This window comes from Gopherus evgoodei, chromosome 2 (genome assembly GCF_007399415.2).
Source record: "Gopherus evgoodei ecotype Sinaloan lineage chromosome 2, rGopEvg1_v1.p, whole genome shotgun sequence".
NCBI classification, from domain to species: Eukaryota; Metazoa; Chordata; order Testudines; family Testudinidae; genus Gopherus; species Gopherus evgoodei.
Genome location: NC_044323.1, coordinates 578782 through 593135, shown reverse-complemented (window position 1 = coordinate 593135; position 14354 = coordinate 578782). Strand labels below are relative to the sequence as shown.

Sequence of the window (14354 nt, the reverse complement as noted above, 5' to 3'; positions counted from 1 at the left end):
CCCAGCCTTTTTTAGATGCTGTGTGTTCAGAGGGCAGGAAACAGACACCACCTTTGGCCTGCTATGTCACAGTGCAGCGCTGTCGTGTGGCTCAGCAGTGTGTCTAGCATGTAGCAGTGTGTTTTGTGTTGTCACTGCATTGCTACACAGCATCACAAGCTGGGCTCTTGCAGGCAGCTGGGAAAACCACACCTTGTTTTAGTGTCCACAAGTGAGCTAGGCACTTCCATGGCAAGACAGGAGTCTGCCTCCCAGGAGCTTACGGTGGGGGACTTAGAGCCTCCCTTGTCTCCCAACATACAGTGAATGTGTAAGTAAATAAGGAAGCGTTATTACTCCTTCCCATAACACAAGAACTAGGGGTCATCAAATGAAATGAGTAGGCAGCAGGATTAAAACAAAAGGAAGTATTTTTTCACATAGGGCACAGTTAATCTGTGGAACTCCTTGCCAGAGGATGTTGTGAAGGTCCAGACTAGAACAGTTCAAAAAAGAACTAGATACATTCATGGAGGCTGGGTCTAGCAATGGCTATTAGTCAAGCTGCTCAGGGATTGAGCCCCAGGCTCTGGGTGCCCCAAACCTCTGAGTGCCAGAAGCTGGGAGTGGCTGACAGAGGAGGGATCCCTCGATAATTGCCCTGCTCTGTTCAGTCCCTCTGAGGCAGCTGGCCCAGGCCCCAGTCAGACTTGGCACGCTGGCCCAGGCCCCAGTCAGACTTGGCACCATGGCCCCAGGTCTGCCCTGGTGGGATGCTGGGGTCCCAGCGCGCTGTGCCGAAGAGGCAGCGTGAGCCCAGGCGCGGGGCTGCCCCGCAGGAGTTTCCCCCTCCAGCCCCGGGTGCTTCTGCTGCAGCCCCATGGGGTCCGCACCAAGGGCCTGAACCCAGCGGCTCCCAGCCCGATCCCCGCTGCGGGGCTTGTCTCATCCGGGAACGAGCCGCGCTCCGGGCGGCGACTGGCCCCGCACAGGCCGGCTCCAGCCTCCCGGCCCCGCCTGCCGCCGCCAGGGGCCGCTGCCGCCCCGCCGCTCCCGGCCCCGCAGCCAGGCCGCGGCTCCCTCCCTCCCTGCCGGCTGCGCTCGCTCTGCTCCGCCCGGCAGCTGGGCCGGCCCGTGGCAAGGCGGCGCCGGGACTCTGCCCAGCCCGGAGCGGGAGCGGAGCTCGGCCGGGCCGGGCCCGCTGGAGAAGCCCGGGGGGGCCATGGCCGAGCGGGCCGCTGCCCAGGTAAGGGCCCGGCGGGCGGGGGAGCCTCGGGCCCCGGGAGCTTCTCCCCGCCCGGCCTGGGCCCCGGGAGCCGGGCCGCGGGGAGCGCGGGGCTGCCCGGCCGGGCGGGGGTGCCGGGGTCCCGGGGCGGGTCCGGCTCACGCAGCCTGGCCAGGGTTGCCGGGGCGGGGCGATCCCGGCCCGTTTCTCCCCCCCCCGCCCGGGGTTTGCCTCCCGCTGCGGTCACCTCCGGGGTAGCGGGACGTGAACTCGGCAGCCGGGGCAGGAGCGTGGGGACCCGGCCCGTGTCCGAGCAGAGACCGGGCCTAGCGCTGCTCGGGTGTCACTGGGGCGGTGCCAGCGGGCCCGGCCCGTGCGGGTCACCGAGCGACCCCTCGGACAGCTGAGCACCCACCCACCGACCCACCGCCGGCTGTCGTGCCAGGCCACCGGGGGAGGTCAGGGCTCTTACTGGGCCCCCAGGGCGTCTCTCCCGGCCGGCACTGCCCGGCCTCCCGCATGGGCACCACGAGGCGCGTTGTGCGCACTGGAGTTGGAAGGTGGGTTCTGACTCTGCCTGGACCCTGGTTGCTTACCAAGGCCGGGATCTAAAAATGCATCTACCCACGTAATAGAATTGCAGGTAATCAATGGGGCCATAATAAACCCCTTGAGTCTTGTAGTCAGACCCGCCCTGTGTCGCGCTAGTTTTCAGGTGCTAAGGTCTGGGATCCCCCCTGAAGCCTATGATGAAAATACCAGGAGATCTGTGCCTGCCACACCGGGAGTGCGAGCAAACTTTGAAACCTGGGAAGTGCTCAGCAGCGTGGGAGCAGCTCTGTATTGTGCCTAGGGTGACCAGATAGAAAGTGTGAAAAATCGGGACAGGTGGTAGGGGGTAACAGGCGCCTGTATAAGAAAAAGCCCTGAATATCAGGACTTTCCCTATAAAATTCGGACATCTGATCACCATAATTTTTCCCCTGCAGCCAGATCAGGGTACTATCTCCGGCTCAGTTTTCACTTGCTGTCCTTGCAAACAGGTTCTGGAACCGGACTTGGAGCAACAGGGTGTGATGCCTTTACAACCCCTTGCCGTCCCGGAACAAACTGTGAGAGAAACTCAGCTGGGCACCGCAGCGATTTCCCTGGCTGTAATGACTTCAATCCAAGCCCTGGAGAGGAAGGTGGAGGCTCACACCACACGGTGGCTGAACCTGGAGAGGAGAACAGGGACGACTGAGAAGAAATTAATAGACTGTGAGAGGACAGTGGTGGAGTTTGGGAACCAGCTGGAGAGTAAGTGGGCTGTGCTGGAGACTCTGATTCAGGAGAATAATCTGCTGCAGAGGAGGCTGGAGAACGTGGAGAACCTGCTGAAGAACAGGAACTTCTGGATCCTGAGACTCCCCCCAGGCACTAAAGGGCTGGTCCCCCAGGTAACTGTGTCCCAGCTCGTGCCGAGGGATGCGAGGAAAATATAATATAGAATTATCAGATCCACCATGCTGTGAAATCTTGGGACCACTTTGAGATGCCCCAAGAGCCATGTCACTGTAGTTGCAAATTGTGATGTATGTGGCCCCAGCACGTACACAATTAGGTTTGTCAGCAGCCTGCAGAGGGATGGAGGTTTAAGCAACAGCAGTGCAGGGATCCCCTGGTGTCGGGGAAGTCCTGAAGTCCTTTTAAGGTACAGGGATGGAAGAAAGGCTGCCTTGCCTTGTCCAGAGGGGTTGTGACTGGCTTGATGACTGTGGGGCTGGGGGTTGTTTGTTCTCCTTGTCTCATAACTAATAAAAGATGTAAGGAGCTGTTAACAGGATGGTACAAAAGCAGCAGGCACTGAGCATGCAACGCGTGTGATTTCAGGTGCCAGTGACATTCAATGACGTCTCAGTGTATTTCAATGAGCAGGAGTGGGGGAGCTTGGAGGAATGGCAGAAGGAGCTTTACAAGAACGTGATGAAGGGAAATTATGAGACTTTGATCTCGCTGGGTAAGGATCTGTTTTCCCTCCTTTGTTACAAGCGGTAAGTTGTGTGCAGTTTGTGGTCTGGAATCCAGCTCGGAATTATCCTCCACTTACGTTGCATTTTGCTAGGTCAGCACTTGTAGCTCTCGAAGATTTTCTGAAAGTTCAACTCAGTACATTCTCCCATAGGAACAGAGAGTGAAAGTTTCCCAGTGGTGGCTTGAGCTCTCCATGTCCTGTGCTTTCTCCCGCTGGATAATAATTGCATTTATCTGCTCCGGCCCGAGTTGTCTTTACAGAAATCTGATGATGTCCACTCCTGACTTCTCTTGGTTCTTATGCACGCTCCGTACTGTAGGTAGCACGCGCATGCTTTATCCTCACAAACCCCTGTAAGGCAGGGCAGTAGCGTCACCTTTTTATGGATGGGGAATTGAGGCCCAGAGAGATTAAGAGCCACATTTTCAAATGCTCAGCCCCCGCCACTGGGGCCAGATTTTCAAAAGAGCCGTGCTCCCACCATTCTGTGCTCTTTGGAAAATCTGCAATTCTTTGTAGTGTTGTGTTCCCTGCTGTCATTCTTTTCTTTGAAATAGATTATGCCATTTCCAAGCCTGACATCTTAGCCCGTATTGAACAAGGGGAAGAACCATGTATCCGGGATCAGCAGGACTCAGAGAGAGTAGAAAACCCTGTGGAGCCTTGCACAGGTGAGTGCTGCTGCTTCTTCAGTTAGCGTCCCTCTAGGTGCTGCACTGTAGGTGTGTCTGTGCCTGTGATTGGAGAATTTAAGCAGCAGCGTCTGTTCGGCCTGCACATGCGCCCTCTCCCCGTTGTGGGATGCCTGGAGGTCATCCAGTGCTGCGCAGACGAACCGCCCACTGCTCCTTCTCAATCGCCCTTGGCCTGGGAACGGAACGAGTAGTTTTCAGTTTTTAGTTCTTAGCATTTCCATTAGCGTTTGTACTGCCTAGAGAACCCATTCCCCGAGGGGTGCTCGAACCCCGCTCTGCCCCAGGCCGAGTCCCCACTCCACCCCTTCCCCTAGGCCATGCCCCACCCTGCCTTTTCCATTCCACCCCCTGCCTCACTCTACCTTTTCCTGCCCCTGCTCCTCCCGCTTTCCCCCTGCTCACCGCTGAACAGCTGATCCTCGGCGGACAGGAGGTGCTGGGGGGAGGGGAAGGAGCTGATGGTGGTGACTGCCGGGGGTGCTGAGCACCCACTATTTTTTTCTGTGGGTGTTCCAGCCCCAGAGCATCCATAAAGTCAGCACCTTAGTAGGGGCATGACCGTTTCCCGCCCTGTTTTAAAAGGCCCCTCTGCTGCAGGGAGGCAATGCCAGGGATGGATGGACACTCTTATTGTGTCCCGCGTCTCTTGGAGAGGCACGTATTCCGCAGAAGTGCAGCTTCTGGCAGCAGGTGAAGGCTAGATCGCAAAAGAACCAGCAACAAAACTTGAAACTCCTCCCCGTGGAGGGTGCTGACCCTGGTCCCGAATCCACTCCAGGATGAAGGTCGTCTCCAGAGCCTTCAACCTCCAGAGGGGGAGAATTGCAGAGAAAGTCGGCTGACTGCCCCTCTAAAGTCTCTAGAGAAAATGGCTGCAAGCCCTCAAACCAAGCTCTTGACCAGCCAAAGGGGATCCCTGGTGTGTTCGGTCACTTTGGCACCAATGACTGCAAAGAGTGACACCAAGATGTCCATATGCCTAGGGACCCACGTAATGCCTAGGGACCCATGGGGCCCAGGCTGGGGAATGGGCACCACTGTCGGTACCGTCTCTACAAAATTGGTGCCAACAAAAAGATCCTTGGCATGGAGCACTTCAAAACAGCTCCAGTTGGAATGAGCCGCACATAAAAGGCCGTCGGTACCGAGTCAGCATCAACAACAGTCCCTGACAGCATCGACCACAGTCATATCACCGGAGTTCTGCTTCTCTGGTTCCTCCACAACCATAAGGTCCCGAGAGTCCTCACTATTCGGTACCCAGGCTCCAGCACCGAGCCCATCTCGGTCCCCAGAACTACCATCAGCACCGGGGCGTTCACCTCCAGCGCCCTTATCAGCCCCACCCTACTCCAGCGGGGAGTCAGACAGTGACCAGAAGGACCGCTTGTCTCTGGTCTTACGTCACAACCCTCTGTTTAAGCATCTGAGACCTACACAGCTGCATCCACGCTGAGATCCCCAATCTTCCTGGTATGGTCATCTGTGGGTAGTGCCACCCATGCCCTTCCCCTTCGGTGGCCTTGCTGGGATCCACGGGCAGCCTACAAGCCCCACACCTCTCGGGGATCTAGAATCTCCCACAGAGAGTCCACCAGATGATCCCCTCTGGACCCTGTATCCAGAGCCCCAGAGGCTTGGGAAGAAACTTTCAAGCAACAGGAGGCCAGACTAGAGGTGAACACCACTCCACCAATGAACATCTCCTCTTCACCTGATGAGGTGGTGATGCCCCCTCCTCCATCATTAGCTGATGATTTTAAGCTTTTCCAAGAGGGTGGCTAAGGCTCTGCAAACTCCCTTCAAGGAAGTGAAAGACTCACACCACAAATTGCTGGACATACTGCACACCTCTTCCTCTTCCAGAATTGCCCTCCCAGTCAATGAGGTGCTTTTAGATCCTGCCACGGCCATCTGGCAGACATACCTCTATTGCATCAACCTGCAAGAGGGCAGACAAAAATGTTTCGTGCCCCCCAAGGAGGCCGATTAGGCAGACTAGATTAGACCTGTTTGCCTACATAGCAGCCAAGGACTGGAATGCTTAAAGGGGACTTTGTTTGGCTTCTTGTTAACCAGTGTGGTGCTACAAAAGCTTGATTGATATTGGTTTCGTGACTCTATTATAGATTAAACCACCAGTTCTGGAGGAGTGCAAGCCCTTTTTCTTGCAGTCTGCCCTGAGTGTGGCATTCTTAGAGTGGCCTATCCGGGCACCCAGGCACAGCTTCCAAAGTTGGTGCAATTCCAAACGTGGCTCCCACATCTTCCTCCCTCCCTTTGATCCTAGATTCTATTCTAGGTCTCAGAAGGTCTGGTCTCTCTCTTAGCTCGCAGTTAAAGTACATCTAGTGGGCATAGCAACTTTTCACCATCAGGTGGACGGACACTCAGTATTCGCCCATCCAGCAACACGCAGATTCCTCACGAGCGTGAGAAACCTCTTCCCACAGGTCGGATCACCCACTCCAACATGGGACCTCAGCTTGGTTCTGAAAACTAACTAGAACACCCTTTGAACCCATGGCCACTTGCTCCCTCCTACATCGGTCCGTGAAGACAGCATTCCTTGTGGCCATTACCTCAGCACGGCAGATGTGGAAATAGCAGTGTTGTTGGCACAGCTGCTGTTCACCGTCTTCTTTAAGGACAAAGTCACCCTGAGGCACGTCCCATGCTCCTACCCAAGGTAACCTTGTCTTTTCGTATGAACCAGCTAATTCACTTCCCCGCCTGTTTTCCAAAACTACACTGTGACTACAGAGAGGCAATACTGCATATGCTGGCTGTTAGGAGAGCCCTAGCATTTTGTTTGGTCAGGACTAAGGACTTTAGGAGGTCTCCTAAACTCTTCCTTTCATTCGCAGAAAGATCCAGAGGCACCACAATATCAGCTCAAAGGCTCTCAAAATGGGTCTCCGGTTGCACTAACCACTGTTACCATGTGTGTAACCTGCTGCCCCGTCAGGAAGCCGCAAGCACTCCACGAGAGCTGTTTCTACCTTGGTTGCGTTTCCAACCTGGGTTTCTGCTCATGCTTTCGCGGAACACTACGCAAGTACTCGGGACTCGGCCTCTCATACCATCTTCAGTTCCTCAGCACCATCGTCAGTAACAGACTCCAGCCCGAAGCCCCAGCCCGCCATGGGGGATACTGCTGGGAAGTCACTGCGGTGGAGCACCCATGGGGACACTACTCAAAGAAGAAGAGGACGTTGCTCACCTTGTGCAGTAACGATGTTTTTTTTGAGATGTGTGACCCCTATGTGTGTTCCACCACCCACCCTCCTCCCCCCGACTTCAGAGTTCTCGACGAGGGGCTCTGTGGTAGAGAAGGAACGGAGGGTGGTTTGCCCACGCAGCGCTTGATGGCCTCCAGGCAGGCCACAAGGGAGGGAGAGCGCATGTGCAGGCTGAACAAATGCTGCTACCTAGGTTCTCTGATTAGAGGCGAAGAGACCCAGATACATCTACAGTGGAGCACCCATAGGGATCCTACTCGGAGAACCATTGTTATTGCACAAAGTGAGTAACTTCCTCTTTAATCTGAAGCTCTAAATCCTTCGAAATCGGTCATTCTTTCTATACCAGCATCCCCCGTGCTGCCTAACTGTGATCCTTCCCTCATTTAACAATAAAGGAAGGGCAGAGTGACTGCGACCAGTTCGTGAGCCTCAGGCTGAGAACCCAGGTTCTTAGTCTCAGGGATTGAGGTCTGTCGCACGGCGAGGTTGTGTTGATGGGATTGGATTTTCACTGCGGTGGGATGACCTAGTGAAAACGGCACTTGTGCTTTTCACTAGGCTGTGACTCCACCCGGAACTGATGAAGTATATCCCCCAGTGACTAACTAGTGACTTGCTTTCCAAAACCGTCTCCCCTTGGAGCTCAAAGTGCTTTGCAAACGTTAGTGAGGATGAAATCCCTGCGCGGATGGCCAGCACAAACCCAAGGTGCTGCTTTTAAATCGGTGGCTATCGGTAAAACGACGTAATTCTCTTTCTCAGGGCCGGAGTCCCCCAGGTTGACAAGTGACACTCTGTCAAAGATCAAACAAGAGGAGGAGCCCCATGTGCAGGATCAAGGGGCCTTGGAGGAAAGTAAAATCCCAACAGACCCACCACACTGCAGCCCAGGTGAGTAACAGACTAACCCAACCAGAAACAGCACGAGCAGTAAATCCTGTCTTTACAAGTGCCTTCTTGCTGTATGTAATCCAGTGGTATCTCTTCATGGCAGATGTTCCTCATGGCTTCCCACCAATCCTAACCAACTGCAGGCACTTAATCCCTCCCATCACCCATCCTTCCTCCGAGTGTTCGGAGGAGTCATTGAAGCAGAGCTGGTCTCCTCCTCTTCCCTCTGACGAAGGTATTTGTTGCAAGCAGCGTTTGTGTTTTGTTGTAACTCTTAAACCACCTCATCAGGTGCCTCAGCTGCAGACAGCACTAAGCTGCTCAGGTGATGACGTGATGTTCCCATGCCTGTCTCTGCCTGAAGGTTTCAGGACGGGCCTTTATGGGATGCAGATGGTCCCCAGGGATCGAGCAATGACTGCAAATTGCACTGTCCACCAGAAAGGGTTGTAAAGAGTAAGAAATGCCATGGTGTATGCGATCACTGGCTGTTTCTGCTGCAGAGACGGAACACCTGGTATGTTCGGTGGCACCTTAAGTGCATCTGAAGAAGTGGGTTTTTTACCCATGAAAGCTTATGCCCAAATAAATCTGTTAGTCTTTAAGGTGCCACCGGACTCCTCGTTCCTCTGGATACAGACTAAGACGGTTACCCCCTGCTACTGGTATGTTCATTATATTTCCGCCCCCTCCCCCCCCGGGCTGAATGGAGTGCATTTGGTCCCATTCCTTTCTTATGTAACTCCAGGATCGTGTCTGATGGTAGGTGGCTGGCTACTCTTTCAGCCCAGCTTTGAGGTTGTTCAGAACTAGAAACGACTGAAGTCAGGTAATGAGCAGAGCTGTTAAAAACAGACAGCTGCTATTCCAGCGCTGCACTCAAACGTGCCCATTGTTTCCTGTTTAATTCTCTGGGGCAGCCGGGTCAGAGTCTGCCAGCAGTGTCCTTCCCTATCTGTAATGAGAGAGCTTTGGAAGGTGGCTCTTACAATTCATGTGGGGTCGAAACTCATCACTTCAGGTCTCAGCCAGAGAGGAACTTTTGAGTGACTTTGTTAAATCACTGACCGGTCAAAGCAGCCTCCTTGTCCCATACTGTTAACGTCAGGCTATCCATGACAACACCTCAGAGAAGCACAACGAGAGAACTCAAGGGTGACGCCAAGCCTGTCTTCTCCGAGAGAAACCTGGGGCCGCTTTGGATGGGGGTTACCCAACAGGAAAGTCTCTTGGTGCGACTCACCTGGGGCAGTGACCCAGCATGAGGCTTGTGCATCATTTAAAGCCCAGAGGTCAATTTTACTCTGCCAATAGTAGGTCATTTCCTAACCTCTGTAAACGCTGAGGTGGGAGATGTCTGCCTCTTTCTGAACAGCCACTGCCTAGCATCATCCCTGCAGGCGGGACCCAGCCCCTGAACTTAGGAATCAGGAAAGTCCAGACCTTTAGGTTTCCTTCATGCCAAACCGATGGAGTGAGTAATCTGTGGATTCTGTTTAATTTCCAGCTGATGATGAGGGGATTGTGATCAAAACCGAGGTGCAGCAAGTGGAGGATGTGCCAGGGACGTCGCTGGAAAGAGCAAAAGAGGAAGCTGTCCTGGGATCCTGGGAGCATGTCCAGGACCCTGGGGTGGAACTTTCTGAAAACCTGAAGGTGCCGGGGACGATGTTGGGAGGATTTGAAGAGGAGGATTTCCAGGATCCTGGGGAGGTAACAGCCCAGGAGGTTGCGTGCAGCTCAGTAACACAGCAGAGAAGCCACGCAGAGAGCAGGACAGTGACCTCCGCTCACCGAGGTGGGGCTCTGATCCACCACCAGAGAAAGAGCACTCGGGAGAGACTGTTTGTGTGCGCAGTGTGTGGGAAGAGCTTCAGGCTGAAGATAAATCTCATCATCCACCAGAAAGGCCACGCAAACGAGCTGCTGTACGAGTGCGCACACTGTGGGGAAAGTTTCAGAGCCAAGCAGAAATTTCTGCTGCATCTGCGACACCAGACAGCTGCGGGGGCCTGTTTGCTCTCTGCTCCTCAGGAACGCTCAAGCCAAGCAGCTCCCCCTGAGTCCCAGCCCCGAAGCCAGACGGACGACGGTTCCAGCGGTATCACCAAACGGCTCAAGAGGCTGGGTCACAAATCGAGTCTGAGCAAATACCAGCCGCCTCGTGTGCAAAGGACGTACACGTGCAGGGAATGCATGGAGCACTTCTCTAAGAGGAGGTGTCTCGTCGTGCACAAAAGGATGCACACCGACCGCAGCAAGGGGTCGCTCATACTGTGTCCATACTGCAGCAAGAGCTTCACCCGTCCCTCTGACCTCATCCGGCACCAGAGGATCCACACTGGGGAGCGGCCCTACCAGTGTGCCCAGTGTCACAAAACCTTCAACCGGCACCACCACCTCGTGGACCACCAGAAAATCCACACGGAGAGAGAGAGGCCCTATCAATGCAGCGAGTGCGGGAAAGCCTACATCCGCAGGCAGCACCTCCTCAAGCACAAACACAGCCACAGGAAGAAGAAATCGTAACAGGCGAGAGAGCCGGTCTGCAGAAACACTGAGGGGTCAGCGGGGCAATCTGCATGAGGGAGATGCTGAATGGCTCAACGGCTTCCAGTCGGAATAGCTGCTTCTGGCCTGCCCGCGTTTACGGCCAGCCAAGCTGGGGGGCTGCATAGGTGTAGCCAAGGGGAGGATTGGTCTTTGATTTTTAATGAGCTGCGGCCAATTCACCTGGGAGACTAGGGTGTCTGTTGATTTCACCTTATCCTGCTAAGGCAATTAAGGCTAAGCCATGGTGCATCAGTGTCGATGGTAAACCCAGGCGTGACAACCCAGGCAGATTTGTTCCTGGATAAGAGGTTTCAATAAAGCGACTGCACTGCAGCAGGATGTCATGTTCACAGGAACATGAACTGGCAGCAAATGAATATTGAAGTGAAAAGCTCCGGTTTTAATGGGACAATACAAATGGATGGAGTGTGGCGATGGGCAGCTCACGGCAGCGGAGAAGGGACTCCTGTGTTCAGCGTTTAATACGTGTCAGTATTTAAACAGATTCCAAAGCCGGGCGGGCACATTGGGGTCACCTGGTCTGACCACCCTGTATAACGCACACCACGTGACTTCGGCTGAAATAGAGCAACTCTTTTTTTTTACAAAAAATACCCCCGTCTTGATTGAAAATTGTTAATTGCCTGGGATCCTGGGGCTCCACCTTTGGGGGCAGGGCTGGGCTGAGAGGGGAGAACGCTGCTCTCACTGTGTTGCTCATGTGCTGGGAAGCCAGCTGCTAGTTTGCCGGTGCAGGGTCCTGGCCCATGTGTGCTGCCAGCTTTGTGTGTGGTAAAAGCCCCCAGCAGCCCACGGTGGGGGTGGGGGTTGGGGTGGGGGTGTCTGTCCTTGATCCTGCACTCTCTGTCCACTCCAAACGCCCACTGAACCCAGGGAGCATGGAGCCCTGCAGCAGGTTCCCCTGCTCCGCCTGACCTCCCTGTGGTCCTGTGCAGTGACAGTGTGGGGAACCCTCCCCTCTACCTCTGCAGGGCTGTGAAAGGAGACGAGCTGGGGGCTGCTGATGAGGACTGGAGCCAGCTTGAGATGCCAATGGGCATGGGAGAGAATAAGCTGGTTGGAGAGGAGGGGAAGACAGGATGACAGAGAAAAGGAAGAATGGGGTCGGGTGAGGGTGGTAGGAGGAGATGAGGACAGAGCAAGAGGAAAGGAGAGACATAGAGGGTGGAAGATGACTGGCGATCGCAAAGAACTGAAGATTTATTAAGAGCAGGGCTGTGTAGAGATGCGACAAATGGGGCCAAGATGGAGGTTTATAAAACAAGGAAGGGGCAGGAACAGGTGCCTTGGGTGCACCTGGTCACCCTGATGAAAGAACAGGGAGCTGCTGAGGGAAAGGCAAGGGCAGCCCCTGGGAAAGGGAAATGTTCCTTTACAAAACCATTAGCCCGCGGGACCCTGGGCCACGAGCTCCCTGGTGGGGAGGAGGCATTAGGATGCGGCACGGCAGGCAGCCTGTGTCTCATTTCTGGTCTCCCGGCCTCGGACAAGGTGTGAGTCCCCGGGAGGCGGCATTGGCTGGTCAGGGCGGGGTTAGATTTGGGGAGACAGAATGAGGGAGCTGTTCTGGCCCCAGCTACAGCCCAGCAGCCCCCGGCTCCCTTTGCTGCCCTGGTACTGACTGGATCCTCCAGCCCCTGAAGGTGCCAGGAACTGGCTCCGGCCCTGCTGCGCCCCCACTCGCCCTGCCTTGGCCCCCTCAGGCAACGCCCATGCTGCTGGGTCCCAGCGGCCTCCTGCCAGCAGGGGCGGCTAGTGTCCCGCTCCCGGGCCCTGGCAGCCAGGCCGCAGCTCCCATCCGACTGCACTCACTCACTCTGCTTGGCCGTGGGGCTGGTGTAGTGTGGGAAACTGCCCCCCTGCAGGAATGTGCTCCCTGCAGCAGTTACTGATGCAGAATGGATTGTAAGAAACTGCTATTGTAAAAAACTGCTACCTGATGTAGCACATTCCTACAGGTAGCAGTTTGTCCCCTGCACTCATGGCAGGACAAAGTATTATCTAGACCATTCCTGACACGTGTTTGTCCAGCCCACTCTTAAAAATCCCCAGTGATGGAGAGTCCCTTCCCATCCCATGCATCCGACAAGTGGGTATTCACCCACAAAAGCTCATGCTCCAATACATCTGTTAGTCTATAAGGTGCCACAGGACTCTTTGCTGCTTTTACAGATCCAGACTAACACGGCTACCTCTCAGATACTTCCCTAGGCAGTTTATTCCAGTGCTTAACAACCCTGACAGTTAGGACATTTTTCCTAATGTCCAGCCTAAACCTCCCTTGCTGCAGTTTAAGCCCATTGTTTCTTGTCCTATCCGCAGAGGTTAAGAAGAACAATTCTTCTCCCCCTCCTTGTAACAACCTTTTATGTACTTGAAAATGGTTATAATGTTTCAGTCATCCCTCATAGCTCATGTTTTCTAAACCTTTAATCATTTTTGTTTCTTTTCTCTGGACTTTCTCCAATTTGTCCTCATTTCCTGAAATGTGGCGCACCAAACTGGACACAATACTCCAGTTGAGGCCTAATCAGCGCAGAGTAGAGCAGAAGAATTACTTCTCGTGTCTTGCTTACAACACTCCTGCTAATACAGCCCAGAAGGATGTTTGCTTTTTTTGCAACAGTGTTACACTGTTGACTCATACTTAGCTTGTGATCCATTGTGATCCTAAGATCCCTTTCCACAGTGCTCCTTCCTAGGCAGTCATTTTGCATTCTGTATGTGTGCCACTGATTGTTCCTTCCTAACTGGAAAACTTTTTGCATTTGTCCTTATTGAATTTCATCCTATTTACCTCAGACCATTTCTCCAGTTTGTCCAGTCATGTTGAATTTTAATCCTATTCCCCCAAAGCATGTGCGACCCCTCCCAGCTTGGTATCGTCCGCAAACTTTATAAGTGTGCTGTCTATGCCATTATCTAAATCCTTGATGAAGATCTTGAAGAGAACCGGACCTAGAACTGATCCCTGCAGGACCCCACTCGTTATGCCCTTCCAGCGTGACTGTGAACCACTGATAACTATTCTCTGGGAACAGTTTTCCAACCTATTTTGCACCCAGCTTATTGTAGCTCCATTTAGGTTGCATTTCCCTAGTTTATGAGAAGGTCATGCGAGACAATATAAAAAACTTTACTAAAGTCAAGATATACCACATCTACTGCTTCCCTCCATCCACAAGGCTTGTTACTCTCTCAAAGGAAGCTCTCAGGTTGGTTTGACACAATTTTTTCTTGACAAATCCATGCTGACTGTTACTTATCACCTTATTTTCTTCTAGATGTTTGCAAATTGATTGCCTAATTATTTGCTCCATTATCTTTCCGGGTACAGAAGTTAAGCTAACTAGGCTGTAATTCCCTGAGTTTTCCTTATTTTCCTTTTTATAGATGGGCACTAGATTTGCCCTTTTCCAGTCTTCTGGAATGTCTCCTGTCTTCCATGACTTTTCAAAGACAATTGCTAATGGCTCAGATATCTGCTCAGTCAGCTCCTTGAGTATTCTAGTATCCATTTCATCAGGCCCTGGTGATTTGAAGACATCTAATTTGTCTAAGTAATTTTTAACTTGTTCTTTTCCTATTTTTGCCTCTAATCCTACTTTGATTTCATTGGCATTCACTATGTTAGACATCCAATCGCCACCAACCTTCTTGGTGAAAACCGAAACAAAGACGTCATTAAGCACCTCTGCCATTTCCACCTTTTCTGTAATTGTTTTTCCCCC

The 14354-nt window shown here is 53.4% G+C and overlaps 1 protein-coding gene across 7 annotated transcripts in view; it reads left to right on the top strand.

The window, feature by feature from the left end:
• The window catches only part of LOC115645274 (zinc finger protein 774-like), a 79937-nt gene that overhangs the window by 17646 nt on the left and 47937 nt on the right, over positions 1-14354 (top strand). Inside the window, exons 1-7 of one of the 7 annotated variants that reach the window (XM_030549663.1) lie at positions 1135-1225; positions 2248-2643; positions 3077-3203; positions 3776-3889; positions 7921-8049; positions 8153-8284; positions 9557-11216. The exons of 1 other annotated variant lie outside the window; for it this stretch is intronic. In XM_030549663.1, coding sequence (XP_030405523.1) covers positions 1202-1225; positions 2248-2643; positions 3077-3203; positions 3776-3889; positions 7921-8049; positions 8153-8284; positions 9557-10578 — 1944 coding nt within the window. In that variant the 5' untranslated portion in view covers positions 1135-1201 and the 3' untranslated portion in view covers positions 10579-11216. Of the gene's footprint in view, positions 1-1134; positions 1226-1624; positions 1765-1786; positions 1848-2247; positions 2644-3076; positions 3204-3775; positions 3890-4694; positions 6603-6780; positions 7439-7920; positions 8050-8152; positions 8285-9556; positions 11217-14354 lie in introns of those variants that run through there. 5 more of the 7 variants (XM_030549670.1, XM_030549666.1, XM_030549664.1 and 2 more) reach the window with 5 other exon arrangements.